This window comes from Toxotes jaculatrix, chromosome 21 (assembly GCF_017976425.1).
Source record: "Toxotes jaculatrix isolate fToxJac2 chromosome 21, fToxJac2.pri, whole genome shotgun sequence".
NCBI lineage: Eukaryota > Metazoa > Chordata > Actinopteri > Toxotidae > Toxotes > Toxotes jaculatrix.
In genome coordinates this window covers 11,400,933-11,416,673 of record NC_054414.1, presented here as the reverse complement: position 1 = coordinate 11,416,673, position 15,741 = coordinate 11,400,933, and the positions used below count along the sequence as shown (strand labels likewise).

The 15,741-nt window shown below is 39.4% G+C and overlaps 1 protein-coding gene across 2 annotated transcripts in view; it reads right to left on the bottom strand.

Annotated features, from left to right (window-relative positions):
• Positions 1-15,741, bottom strand: part of LOC121201250 (protocadherin-15-like) — a 122,491-nt gene that overhangs the window by 30,525 nt on the left and 76,225 nt on the right. For both annotated transcript variants that reach the window (XM_041067000.1, XM_041066999.1), the window contains exons 26-28: positions 6,752-6,861; positions 5,976-6,116; positions 2,968-3,095 (exon numbers count right to left, since the gene is read on the bottom strand). In XM_041067000.1, coding sequence (XP_040922934.1) covers positions 2,968-3,095; positions 5,976-6,116; positions 6,752-6,861 — 379 coding nt within the window. The remainder of the gene's footprint in view (positions 1-2,967; positions 3,096-5,975; positions 6,117-6,751; positions 6,862-15,741) is intronic.

Genomic DNA, 15,741 nt, shown 5'->3' with positions numbered 1-15,741 from the left:
AAAAAAATAAATACAAATAATAACAAAACTTTTGGGAAAACATTTTGCTGTCTCCTTAATTGGCAGAACTAATTGTCACTCTTAAGTCACAGTTTGATTGGCTTTGTACTGTTCATGCATTGTATCATCCCCATGACAATAAAACAGATTTCTTGTATGCTAATTCCAAAAACAGTGTAATATGAAAATGTGTATTACAGTGTATAATGTATACAGTTAGTATGCAGCATGGAATTGGGGCATAACATTAGATTTTTTAAACTATCCTCCCCATCATGATAAGCTTTGAGTGAAAAGAACAGACAAGCACTGTAAAAGCCCATTGGTATCACTTTAGCTGTAACAACTGTAACTACATAACACAAAATCTTCACAAACGAGTAAACTGATTGAACACTTTAACAAAGTTCGCAGTTTTAAAGCCCTTCTCACTCAGCATTTTTGGCACATTCAGACAGAAAAATCAACAATATGGAAATCAAAATAAAAGCAACAGCTTTGACTTCCCAGCACACCTGGGCCTCATTCAAAAGCATTTTCACATGATCACCGAATCACTTGGTAAGAGAGGCGTGTTTAACAACGCTGTGTGAAAATGATGTAGCCGCCTCATTTATATCAATGAAACCTCTGCGGGATGCGAATTCAGAGCCTGGACAAAAAGGCAAAAAAGATGAACATAGCTCAACTTTTGCTGCAGTGGCAGGGCACTGTGTTTGATCCCACACAGATTATTTTATAATGTGACTGCACTGTTGACCTCGGGATCAATTTATATTGTTGCCCAGGCCTTTTGACTGCTGTCTGATGCTGTGTCATTTGATAAATCTTCAAACTCATGAGTGTATTATTTAAACTTGACTTCCTGGGTAGTGTCTTTTCACCAGTACCTTCAGAAAAATGCCCTCACCAATGCAGTACTGTTTTTTTAATGCAGGGCTATATTTGGTTTGAACACTCTCTAAAAGGCAGGCTGAAAGGTTGGAATAAGTAATTAAAAAGAGGAGGGAAAGGCTGGTGAAAGTAATAAGAGTAAAATTCAGTATCTCTGCATGTGCATTGGTCATGTTGGGAAAAGTGACAGAAATTTCTTAAGAAGACCAAATGTGACACAAATTGATTTAGAAAAATAAAAGAATCTCTGGAGGTAACGAGAAGGTTTGCTAATGTGATACTCATATGCTGTCTAATGAATATCTGTATTCTGGTGTCCTCTGAGGGGGACAAAAAAAGACAGATGAATTCCTGCACATGCACTTGAACACGGACACTGTGAAGGCATGACAACCGAGCAGGAAGCAATCCACACAGACTGTAAAGCTGTAGCCCCGGTACGCACACACCGAAACTCATTAAGACAACGCGCGTGCTTCACACAGATGTGATGGAATTAGTTAGACTTGAGTGAAACCACTGAGATTGAAAATTCACATTCCTCAAACTTTCTCTCCTTCTTTATCTCAGTCACTCTTTCATCCCTGTCTATCCATCTAGTCGGCACACCGTTCCATCTGTTCATCCACCCATGAATCATGTATGTCTTCCCTGCCTTCTTCTGTCCAGTCAATTTGTCTCTCAGCAGGACGCCAGTTGTCTTTATCTAACCATCAATCCTCTTTCTACCTTCCAACCTCCCGATCTATTGCTTCTCCCTGTGGTCATTGAGCCTACTAGCAGGCTATTAGTCCTTCATGAAAGTCTGTTAAAGTATTTAAAGAGGTCAAATGATTGTAGAGCAGGTTACTTTAAACCAGCCTAACACATACAAAATCCATATGCAACACCACCACTTCAGGCAAATACAGCAAAGGAATGGTAATTAGAGATACCGGCCTTATGAGTGAGGAAAACACATTTTCTATACTTGTGAAACTGTAATTTTAAATACGACTCTTTGTTGCATGCTTTCCTTTATTCTCTCCTTTTTTCTGTCACTCACACTGCGTAGGATCTCATGAAGCAGGCATATCTAAGAATGTTCTTAAAAACTGTAATGAAATATTAAAGCGCATACTTTTCTGCCCGAGACCCTGCCTGAGTCTCTGGTGGCATCCAGGCTCATTAAAACGTATTGCTCCTTCTCAGATAGAGGCTGAAAGAGATACGCTCTGTGACCCATTTTGGGTCCTGAAAGGCATTTTAATAATACGGCAGTCACTCAAGTTGTTTACAGTGATATGAAAGTCTTCCAAGCCAGGTAAAAAAGAAAGGGATGTATCAATTAACAGAGAGACAGAGGTAGACGTGGAGGGAGTAACAGAAGGAATAATCCTACCAGATAATCTTTTTACTTACCAGATTAGATTATCTCTGTTTAAAATAAACGCACAAATACTGGAAACTGTCTCACAATGGGATCACGCCAGCCGCGACACCCCTCAACACATTGACCTATGAGTAGATGAGCACTCAGCACTCATGTGTTGGACCACACCCGTCTTCTAACTCGGACTTCATTTTAATGTCAGCTACACACCTGTAAAGTCATGTGACTGCATCTTTCACAGTTGCCAAGGGGACAAAATCTGTCCACAGACGGACATATAAACACCTGCCAAAGTACTGAAAACCACCTCTGTGGTAGAATCCCGCTATAGTGGATTTTTCCAGGACAACATTTTGCCATGATGACACACACACGCACGCACGGGCCTCCTTTGTGATCAAATCATATTTTCAGTCTCACACAAACAACAGGAATATTATCTTAAGCAAGAACTAATAACAAAAGGCGACAAATAAGGATTGCCTTGAAATACACATACAATCCATACAACAGTATTTCAAAATGTAGCCTAAAAAAGAATTTAACCTTTAACAACTGCACAGAGAAGCTGTATAGTATTTTGTAAATGCATTACATTGTCAGAATTTATTTTTATTCTCTTATTATTTTCCATACTCAGTATAAAACTAGTTAGCTTGTATGTGTTTGTGTGTGTAAAGTATGTCAGTCCGTATTTGTACCTGTACTTGCAAGACCGACGTGAAGGTTTTGGCATCTTCCGCGACCCCTCCGACGTACAGAGGTCTGGTGAAAATCGGTGGGTGGTCGTTCTCATCCCGAATGTCAATCACCACCTTCGCTGTGTTAGCTAGGACACACACAATTAACACATTAGGATACTTTTGCTTCCAGCATTACAATAGAAAAGAGAAAAGCAACAGCTGCATTTAGACCAGCACATGTAGACATGCCATCTACGGGCAGGTACAGCCATAACTGCATTGCCTGCAGGGGTCACAAGTATTACAATTGCAGTAGCTATTACTGTCTTTGCTCGTAGGTGATTATACTGACATGTCTACACTAAAGGTTTAAATTGGCACTGCTGTTGGTTTCTCTTTCTAGAGGTTGGACAGGTTGGCAAGTGTAAAACTGGTCTGACAATGATTGAACAGCCTCTGCTAGTGAAAAATCTGCAGCCAAAGTTGGCAATTTCTTTCCGTGAGGTGGTCAGAAGCATTCTGAGAAAACAAAGATAAGCAGGGAAACAGCCGTAACATGGTGCCTTAAAGTCCCTGAAAACCTGCTTTCCAAAGGTGGGATGGTAGAGGGAATAATGACTGAAGGCTCATTAGCTTCACCTCCAGAGCTGAGAGAAGACGTCCACAACTCTGAAAATCAGCTGCAGGAAACAAAAGGAAATGCTTAATGTTTCGGGATGCTGCTTTAGAGGTGACCTTGCTCTGAGCCATCTAATCAAATTGTTGCGATACATGCATCAAGAAACCTCACTGGTCATGAATATTGACAATATTGCTGTCGACATTATGGCCTTTCCAACTTCAGTCTTCAAAAATAATGCCTGTGCCAAGATTCAAAATCACATTTTGCATCAGTAATACTGTAAGAGGCATTTTGAATTACACACACAAACTGCATAGTAAAAATCTATTTAATAAAATATATCTGCCGCTAAAAGACAAAACATAGCCTCTATCATTCAAATTCAGTGATTACAACTTGGGATGACGCATATTCAGTCTTTATCTGCTCAATGAGAGAGAGTTCTGAATCACACCTACGTGAAACAGTAACACAAGACGGCCACTAAACTCTGTAAACTAATTTGTAAAAGAATCATGCGTCTGAAAGAAACAACAAATCCCAAGGTTACAAAACCCTTGAATTTTATTCCAAGAAAGACAAAACAAAAACAGAAAAACAAAACTTTGGCATGTAAAAAAAAAAAAAAAGAAAAGGCAAACAAACAAGCAGATGCAAATGTTAATCTTCTTATCTACAATAGCCATTCTAGAGACATCATACCAAAATGTCCATTTACAATTCCAACCTTCACTTGAGTTAGAAAAGTGGATTAACACATTGTTAGAATCCTATTGATTTGCTGCCTGATTAAAATGCGAACCAAAAAGAATTGAAGGAGATTTGCTAATTTGCTCACTGACTACAATGATTTTCAGTTTTAATCCCTGTAGAATGCTTAAATTCTAATGGTTGGATGAAATGAGAACAGCATGTGGTAAAACACTATAATTAAAGAAGAAAGGAGAAACCCGGGGAGCTGAGCATCAATTAAGAAGAATGCAGATATGTTTTGAAAGGAAGGAAGAGAAAAGAGAGGAATACCAGTACAGACAGCTGGAAAGAGGCAGAGAGAAGAGGCAGGAAGAAAGAAAGAGACGGAGAAGAGTTAGAGACTAATTAGAGCCATTTTCACTTCAGATATAATTTCAATTAAAACCGTGAAAACTTGTTTTGGTTGGTCCTCCCACGTGCAACTGAGGAGAAATTCATTTTTTGATGGATTGAAATGAAGATAGAAAAGAATAAGAAAGAAAAAAGTATAGGAGAAGAAAGAAAAAAGCACAAAAGAAAGTAAAATGAAAGACTGTGCTTAGATTAAAGCAAAAAAAAAAAGAAAGAAAAGAAAGGTTATTTTACACTGACTTGTCCTGCTCAGATCACCATGTACCAACAGAGCAGTGACGGAAAATGATGGACCACATTTACCAAGCCCAAGTTAAGTACAACTCTGTAGTATGTAGTATTTTTACTTGAGTATTTCCCGTTCGTGCTTATTTTCAGTGAGAAATAATTTACTCCACTTCATTTATCTGACAATTAAGCTTAAAATAATAAAGTCAGTCAGTCACGGGGTCAGTTTCTATGTAACTTTCTATTGAACTTCTTCTGTGCAACTTGTTTCTGATAACTTTTACTTTTGATACTTTCAGTGCATTTCCCTGATAATGTTTCTGTGCTTTTACCTAAGTAGGATTTTAACTTTTACTTTTACTTTTAATTAAGTTTTTTTTTTTTTTTTTTGCCATTTATGTATTCATACTTTTACTTAAGTAAATGATCTAAAAACTTCCTCCCGCACTGGGACAGAAAATCTGGAAAAAGTTCAATTTTCCAAACCACTCGCCAGCTTTATTTAACCACTTTGATCACTGCAAACATATTTGATATTTGCAAGCTAAATTCTGGACAGTTACATAATTGAGTATGGCCGAGACATCTGATAGCCAGTGAGACACATCTCGAGTAAGAGGAAGAAAGGCAAGCATTTCTGAAACAGCAACAGTGTGGACAACAAGCTGGTGTAGCCTACAGGTTTGATAGACGGCTGAGAGAGAGAAAAGGCGGCTAGAAAGGTTACAAGAGCCAAGGCCCATAACATCCTCCAAGACATATGATATTGTCTATGTGTAGACAAGAAGTTGGAAAGAACTTGTATAAGGTAAAATTAGGTAGAGCTCCAGAGAGGGAGAAGGAGAGTGTGTGAGTGAAAGTGTGCAGAGAAAGCTAAAGCCTGAGGCAACATTATCTTAATATCACGTAGTAGGTAATGCACTGTTTTTTTAATCCTTAAGTGTGTGTGTGTGTGTGTGTGAGTGTGTGTAATTAGAGAGAAGAAAAATCTGCAGGGCCTGTGGTGATGCAACCCGATGTTAGTCCTGTAATCTTAGAGGAGGAGAGTTCACAAACACAACCACGCACTTACTCTTGGAGGGAGCTCGGAGGTTGGAGGACACCACTCCCATGGAGTCCGCTTCCACCTTCAGAATGTAGCTGGAATTGGCCTCGTAGTCCAGAGGCTTGGCTGTGGAAATCACACCCGTTGTTTCGTTTAATGCAAAAACCCCTGGAGAGAATGAGACACAGAGAGAGAGAGAGAGAGAGAGAGACGGAAAAACAGCAAGAGTGGGGAAGTGAGGATGAAAGAAACAGAGAGCAAAAGATAACAGAGTAAGGTCAAAGAGGGAAACAGAGTGATGCAGTACTATTTTCTGCTTTCTTTTATACAGCAGTTGGATAGTAAGTGGACAGTTTTATAGATGATTGTTTAACAGATTGAAAAGGAATTAGTGAACCCGAGACAGCGTTTAAGGTATTTTGAACATCATTTAAATAAGAAGCAAATGACAAAGAACTAAACAAGCAACCTAACCTGAAACCTATTACTGGTGTGCACTGAAATAGCTGGATACAAGCTTTCATCAGACAAAGAGAAAGATGGTGAATTTCAGCTGCTACTATCAAAGAATACAGTCCCAGTTTAAGGCCATTTCTTCCTGTGTAAACCAAAAAGTACTCTATAAGATAATAACTGTTAATGAGGGTTAGGGTTAGGGTGAGATTATACGACTGATAACTCAGTTGTATAATCTCACCACCTACTTTATCAGCAGTCACAACCATTCAGTAAAGCCAGCCAAGTCCACAACTGAAATCCGCAACAGCACAGCTCAGAGTATAAACAGCTCTGAGTATACTCACCTCCCTCGTTGCCTTCGATGATGGAGTACACGATAGTTTGATTGACAGCAGCTGCCATGATGACTCCCACTAGGGTTCCAACACCAGCCTCCTCGCTCACTGGTGGAAACCTGGGAATGGATCAGTCAATCAATATCAACTGATAAGAAAATTAAATATGTATATAAAGACCGTGGGCCCACCTTCTCTGGAGGGTTGACTGCAATTTGGCACATTAAGTACAACTGTGAGTTAAATCTGTCAAGCACATCCAGAATTTTTTTTACTCCTTCATGCTGGCAGCTTTTTCTACCTTGACTTTACCCCGAACGCTAAAATATATGTGAGCAGTGTTCGCACTTTAAGAGATACTTAGAGGGTACAGCAGTTGCAGATAGGAAACTGAAAAGTTGTTACTGAAAGTCGTCTTCAAAGACAAAATGAGTTGGCTGATGAAAAACAACCTTTTTAATGCTGGCAAGGAACAAATTCACTTTATCTTTGGCACAACATTTATGTTTGTCGTCTTCCGCATTTACATTTCTGACAACGCAGATCATCAATGCACTGCTGCTCTCCAACTGTCAATTGCAGGATGCTGAATGTCAGTCTGACATCAAAACAGTCAAAACAGTCGAAGCAGTTCAAAGCAGCCTCTGCTCACAACTACCCCATGCTGACAATGTAAGTTGGACAAAAGGCAGTGAGTAGTTCGCTCAAGTTTCTGAAAGTTGATTCTCAAATGAACTGAGTCCAGTTGCTGGGTGAAAGGTGCAGAATAACTGCATCAATATAAGGTTTGCTGGTAATGATGGCTGGTAATGATTTGGGCTACACTGTAAATCTTTTTAAGTTTGTTCAGCTTAGAATCACAAGTTCCCCCGCTGCCTTACAAAAACATGAGTTAACTGAACAGTAAAACAGTTCAATGTTGTTTTGCCTCAAGTTTAGGTAACTTGGAATTAACAAAACGTACATATATACATTCAGTTAGTGAGTAAAATTAGTAAAAAGAAATGCAACTGTGACCAAATTATGTTTAATATTTAAACAAATTATGTTCTGGTTTAACACACAAAGGGTTCACAGTGACCCTTTAGACACAATGTGTTTTATTAACATTTAACCAAAACTAGGATTGTTCCCTAACCCTAACCCCTAATCCCTAAAGTGCACAGCCAAAGCAGTGAAATCGAACCATCAATAACTTTAAAAGAGAACCCAGGCATGCTCTTGTTTTTGTCCACCTGCCTCTCATGTGGTGGGCACTTTTCCCTGTTTACAACCGTGACAGATTTTCTTAAATTCTGGCAACTCTCAAATTTCCAGCAGATTTCGCTCCATTAAATAAACCCAGTCCAGTCATTAGGCCACCTGTCACAGCTGGCTAAACATTATAACATGGGCTACCGACTGGCTAAGCTATCAAGCAATCACAAGGTGATAAATGGGGACTGTTAGGGAGCGAGAGGCAGTGTGCGTGCGAGTGTGTGGTGAGTGTGTTTGTGTAGATGTTAACTTTCAGCCCTGTCAATTGCTTCTCTAACCACACACTCTACCCAAACACTCCTTCAAGCAAATATGTAAGAAACCTGAAGTTTGCTAAATGAATACAGATTTAATTGAAAAAAGTGTTAGGTGATGCAGTTTAAACTGAAGTAAATCCTCTTTATACAAATAAGAATATGAGCCTTTTTCTCAGAAGACATTTTGATTTGTCATAGTAGGAATAGCACAGGTCTTACTAATAACATTAACCATGGCTCTCTTCTATTCCAGTGTCCCACTAAGCCATGACAGTGTGCCAGTGAGCCAGCATGCACAATACCAGGACCCTGAAACTGAAGCAGCTAAATGGCCATCATTAATTTTATTATTTACACATTGTGCTTTTCCTACTGTGACATGTCAAAATGTCTTCTGAGAAAGGCGTATTTCGTCTGATGCACAGCCTCATCTTGTCCAAACTCCTGTTCGTTTTGCCTTTATAAGACAAGTGTACAGTTAAGATAAATAACAGTGGTCCTGGGTAGAATTCGAACATGAAGCGCTGCATTTTCATGGTCAGTATCTTAAACCCGCAGACCTCCAGCACGCTCCGGAAATCTCTGGCTTTCTACTGATTAGAAAAGAAAATACAAAGAGTTGGTTCGGATCAAGAGAAGAAGCTTTGTGAACTCCCCCAATTCGTAAATGACCAGGTGGAACAGAAAATAAGAAATGACAAGGCTGCACTTATGTTTAGGTTTAGCTGCAGCAACAGAGGCACAAATACGCTGCATCAATAAATCTGGACTTGTTTTGTAGAAGTGCGATAACTCAGAAGCATGAAATTTCATTGCTCTGCTCTCGCTGTAGAAGTTTGCTCTTCCTCCCTCTCTAACATCTCTTTTCCCTCTTTCTTTCCAATTTTCCTACTTGTTACCCACTAAAATCTCATTTTCCAACTTACCCTCTCTCCATTCATGCCCATCTACATTCCTCCTCCTGCTTCCATATCTCCCCACCTCTCCAAACCCCCATCACCAACCCACTTTTTTCCCTCAGGCTGCTGCTTCCAGCCAACATCCCAGTTATCCATTCCTCCCTCCCTCCACAATGACTACTTGACAGAGGTGAAGAAGAAGCACAATGGAGAGGGTGCTCACACACACACACACACACACACACACACACACACACACACACACACACACACACACACACACACACACACACACACATCCAAAAGCTGATACGCCGGACTACGTGCACACATACAATACAATCATACAAATGCACACAGTTACTTATAGATGGATCAGAATGGATCTACAGCTATACAGATGCACATATGCACACAAGGCTCCAGGCACATGCATATAACATGTTTCAGTACAGATAAAACACACACACATGCACACAGACCTCATTATCAAGCCCCTGCCCCCTCCTCCCGCTCTTTCTAATCATTGACGTCCTAACTACAGGCAAGCTGGGCTGATACTGATAACAACAGCAACACACACACAAATGCACACAAACTACCTGTGAGGACACTGTATTGACTTTCATTCATTCCCCAGAGGCTGTACTGTACTGTCCTCATGATTTTAACATTAACCCTAAAACATTAACCCTAAACCCAATGGCAGATTAACCTCGTGGCTATTGGATTTTTGAGACAGTGCGAACAGATTTTTGTCCGCACAAAGTAATGGATGACTCACACGCACTAGAAGCACATATTCAGATTGAACGCAGGCGACAAACCTTAACAGAGCAATGAAAGGGTTCACAGTGTTTTTGCAGTGTGAAGGGAAAGAGAATGAGAATAGTGATAGATGTTGGCAATGATACCCTCTTCTCTGTGGGTCTTTCTCTTATAGCCACTGTCATTCATTTGTCTCACTCATTATGGGGTTTTTTTCCGGCTTTTTATCCTGTTTCTTTATGACATGTCTTCTTCCCCTTGTGACATTATTCTTTCCGTCCTTCCTCACACTGGTCTTCTTCGTTTCTCTCTTTCTCTACTGCGATTCTGGTTCTGCCATTTCTTTTAACCTCATTCCTTTTCTGTGTCTCCTTATCTGCACCAAACTACAATATCCTTCCTCAGTGTCAAGCAGAGCTTTGGTTTTTATTGGGCTCTGGCAATGTTTCCTCACAAAGGCGTTTTTTTTTTTCATGATAGCCATGCTTGATCGACAGTATGATATACTGTAGTCTGTGTGGGAGGCAGTGCATGGAAGACAGCACGGCAAACTCATAGAGGTCAAATCTTATTAGCCAATATTAGAAGCCTTTCTTTTTATTATTATTATCTAAACTGTCCATACACTGTACAATTACATTAACCTTGTGTGTTAAATTAATGCACACCACGTTTTGTCCTCTCTTTTTAACTGCTTCAATGTCATCTAGGTTTGTCGTTTCTAATGTGTTGTATTAAAAAAAAAAAAATCTGATTTTCAATAAAACCACTGTGCTGCTTGGCTCAAAGTTCATTTTTTAAAAACAACTATTCGCAGCAGCCTGAGCTAGAAGTACTGGCCGCTACATGAACACTGACCTAAAATGACAGCGTGCTGTTCTTTCCTACTGACACCACATTTTTCATGGTAGCTTCCTGCTCCCCCCTCCCCTCCTTTTCCAGAGGGTTGCTAATTGACTGGAGGATTTTCATTAGGAGACTGTTGAGTGAGGGGTCTTAACTGCCTGGAGTAATAACCTTTAAAGGGATGGCTGGAGTTCTGTAAGTTACTTCTTGTCCTGCTGAGGCCACCACCGGAAGGCTTCAATTTTCGGTTCACATGTCCCTACAATTTTAAGAGCTTGTGGAGGCATGCTGGTTGGAATCCAAACAGTTTTCTGATAAGGCAGGTGTTGCAATTTCACAACATCAGCCTCTATGAATTTAAGTTCTTCAAACCGTTGTTGGGCTGTAGTTACAGCATTGTAGTAATGAGCTAACATTATATTATATTAATTTTATTACAGCTGCCAAGGATTGTAACCAATCTATTTTTTTTCTTTGTTATTTCTGCTAAGCACTGTCTAAATAATCCAAATTCATTATCTGCACCCTCCTGGCACTCTCCCTCTACTCTCTAATCCCACATCTCTCTCTCCCACCTCTCTTCATTCTGCCATATAGGCTCAGACACAACCTCTCCATTTTTGTCACTTTTCCTTTCTGTCAATCACTCTCTCTGATCTTTACAGCTCTCTTTGTATCTCTCAGATTCTCCCCTGTCTGCGTTCTGTCAGCCAGTGTCGCAGCGTTTTTTTCTTCCCGTTTCATGGCCCTCTTCTCACCTTCTGCTTTACAGTCTTGTCGTAATTGTCAACTGACAGTTGAATGGCGCAGTATCAGTGTGAACTTGAGTGGAACAGTGTTGAAGTACCAATACATAAAACGTATGTGAGACAGATTCATATTGGATAAAATGATGCCACCTTGATACCTTTATCCAACAAAATATAAATGAGTATTACTTGTACTGTGAGTGTGCATGCAGGTGTGTGTATGGGCCCATATGGCTTGTGTTTGTCGGGAGATGTCTAAAAATGGGTTTGACCAAACTATGTTGAAATACTATAGTCATGGTGGTATAGTTAAAATAAAATATGTGGGTGAGGGGTTTGTCATTAGTCAGTCCAACATGTCCTCCAAAGTAAATTAAGAAAACAGGTCATCTTCCAAAAACAACCTAGAGTATATACGTGTCTTCTGATCTGGTGCCTCTTTATCTGCAGGACAACAAAGTTTGATTGTGTTGTTATAAATGTCTGTTACAAAAAAATGATTAAAGTGACTGTTTTTTGATCTGCCACTTTTATCATTTAGGTTTAGATAATTAAAAAAAAAAAGTAGATGTAAGAAAGAGATTAACATCATGCTCAAAAGAAACCACTCTTGGTAAGACAAAGGTTAGGAACAATGCAACAACAACAACAAAGCCCCACACTTTGTTGTTGCTTATCTTAAATTCTATTTTCTTTCCATCTCCTTTAAAATGCTCAGAAATGTCATCACCATGTTTCCTAGCTAAAACTACTGTTGTCTTTGTTGGCGTTGTGAATTTAAAATACTTAGGGGAAGTAGTTTTTATACTGTAAATATCCTGGAACATTGCTCTTTCATCTGCACTTCTGAAGCTTGAGATAGATTAAATAAAAAAAACAAAACACACACACACAATAAATTAATAAAAATAAAAAAGGATCACAGTGAATTAAACATTTCATCTGTATCCACCTTTGTGCACTGGTGTGTGTCATTTTGCATTCTGATTAGTTTAAATGAAGCATTTATATAGAATGACTTTAATTTCAAATCTTTGCATCTGTGGGTGTGTGTGTGTGAGAGAGAGAAGGAAATAAAGTGAAGAGACATCAGGAGATAGAAATGATTTTGCTTGTTATTATCATTAATCACAACCAAGTCTATCGTGATTACCCTGCCTCTGTCTCTTGAAACCACCCCCTCAATCTTCCTCTCTCTCTCTTTTCATTATCCTCTGTCCCCATTTCTTATTAGACATTTGACAGTTGCAACCAGATCTGCTGATGAACTATAACGATCCACTGAATGACACAATAATGTCTCAAATATGTAACAACTGTGTTTGGGAAAAAAAAAGATGAGTCAAACTAAACTGAGTGCAGAGGTAAATTTGCTTTCACTGTAAACTTTTTTTCTCCAGCTTAAAAAAACAATGTCAACACTTGACTATTTTGTCTTTGGGAGTATGGAAACCTCACTAGGATTGCGTGACAACAGAAATCCTTCTTTCAGAAAGTGTCATCACATGTTAACTGTCTCATTTGTACAGTATTCATCCATGAGGGGGAAGAGAAACCAACACTAAATAAGTTTAATTGAACTTTCACAAAAATAAATTCAACTATAACTCCTTGCAGACATGAAGAAAATGAATGAATGAGTAACTGTGGCAGCACGTTCTCAGTAGACCGCAGCAGTATAATACGCTGTAAACTCAAATGGGACAAAACAACACATCTTGTAGAAAGATCTGGGAAATAATGGCTCTATTTCGACTCTGCTCAGTGCTGGCTTCAAAATAAATTTTGAATCATAATTTTCCTTCCTGTGTTCAAGTTCACGCTGCACTGCGGCTATATTTCAGTAACTAGAGATCAAGGTAATTTCAAGCTCCAGCACAGGGACTTGACAGTAGCTGACCTTTCAGAGCAACATAGATATGCTGTGTTACACTGTCCGCAACGGATTTTTCAGTTTAAAGAAACTGTCTGAATCTGGGGTTTTACAGTGAGTCCACTTTAACTTTTTTCTTTGATCTGTTGGGTTTGGCAATCTGGGTGTCAAAGCCAAGAAAACTGTCTCTACAGCTGTTAAAGAGAGCGGCGAAATAACCAGCGTCCTGTGGAACATCATCAACCTGTTCAAAAGGGAGGAGGCGAGCACGGCTGAATGTGTCTGACTGTGCCTACCATCCTTTTCAAGAGTCTGACATGCGACCCCTCTGGCACTGGTTTGAGGTCACGCAAACCTGCAGAAATAGCTGCATGCATTCATACCACAATTCCTCCTTTTCGGGCTTAGAAACTCCAAAGATTTGGGGTTTATTATTTTTCAGACACAATCAGACAGGTGCTGTAGTCCTCACCTGTTTGATCTAAGAGACAGCTGTCCAACAGCTGCATATTTTATCTCCCATACTTACATATGCTGCACAGTAGGTGGTATTTGCATTGAAAACACTTTGAACTGTTGAGCTGTTACTGAATATCTTTTGGATTATTGCCTTAAGGAAACTGTCGCCAACTGTCAGCCATCATCCATGTCCATTACCCGTCAACAGACATTAACAATAAGTAAGCGCACAGATGTCTGTCCACCTGACTGACTACTGGCTCCGAACTTGTCTATCAAGCCTTGACTCTGTGTATCTTCTTGTCCATCTGCTTTTTTTTTTTTTTTTTGTCTATACCTGTTTGTGTGTATGTTTGCTTCAATCCACTTCAATCTGTCAGCCTGTCAGCTCATCTGCCACTTTAAAGGCATACAGGTTGATATGTTTGCGTGCACGTGTGTCTCCCTTTCTGTCTATCAACTTCAGCGGGCGTTTGAAAAGGTGCATTCCAGCAGCACCGTCACTTTCTCCCCTCAAACTTTTACTGTAATATCTCCCGCGTCCTCTCCCTCCTCTCCTCTGCTTTATCTAACTGAAACTCACACTCCACATCCCTGCATTGCTTCTCTCCACTATCCTCTCCCAACATCTTCCTCTATCTGTCATCCTTTCTCTCTTTTCAGTCTCCCACTTCACCCTCGCTCTCTTCCATACCTCACCCTTCTCTCTCGCTCTCTCCCAGCTGCAAGCAGTCTTATAAATAACACCATGGTTGTTTGCCATTTGTTGTCACAGTTGTAACACTGCCAGGAGCACTCCATGTGCACTTGACTGTTTGTGTGCACCAACAAAACAAGGTAACCTTCAACTGAATCGGTTAGACATTTACCGGCTTTATAGAGCCACAGATCGGACGTGCTTGTTTTGACGTACATTGGGGCGAGGACGCATTTATCTCATAGTGAAAATGTTCAAGGGCCTTGGGGACTTTATTCATTTTGGCAGAAAAGATGTTTTATTTGATGGAAGATGGTTTACAGCGGATGAGACAGGGTGTTGACTTCATAAACTGACAGCAAGACAGGAAGGAAGTAACAAAAGGGGAAGAGGTGAAAAGACTAAAATGTTTTATCCAAAGTCCAAAAAGAGAATATTTGCCTGTGAAATTATATATAAAATTTTATTGGCAGTAACACTAAAGCTTTAGACAACTGAAAGCATCCAAAAGGGAAAAAGAGAAGCCAGATGAAAAACATGTAACTTCAAATGCTAAGCATAATTCATAAAATGTGTAGTTTACCTATACTTGTACATATCTGAGAGGAACATCATTTTCTATCACCACTCCTATAACTTCAACAGATTTCCTGTCATACAAGCAACTTTATCGTACAATGTCTCTATGACTATTTTTATTTTATTTTTTTTAATTTTTATTATAAAAGTTGTTGGCAGGCAGGACAAACTTGTAAACAGATAAACTTGTTGTCATTTTGAGTAGTTTTAATTTGTTTGTCCGTTTGCTTTTTGCTAATCTTGTATCTGCTCTTGTGCGAAAGCATTATGTTTCTTTTTGTTACTGGTATGTTCAAAAATCTATAAACAGGCTAAAAATAAAAAATCAGACTTTGTGTGACTTCAAATGCTTGGCACCAATTAGGACATGTAAAAAACTTTCTATAAATTTAGATAATAAGGTCTATAAAGCAAAAGCAATAACAAGCCTGGCTGTGTATGTTTCACAGCTCTGTGAATTATATGAAGACATGTTGCCTGGGAGAAGCAGACAAAAACTATGCTATCTGTTCCAAGTGCACGATTAAAGATTTAGTCTTTGCAGTTACCCAATGATGCCTTTAACACTGGATCAATTTGCCAGACGTTAGTGTGTGCATCTATTATGAGTCTATA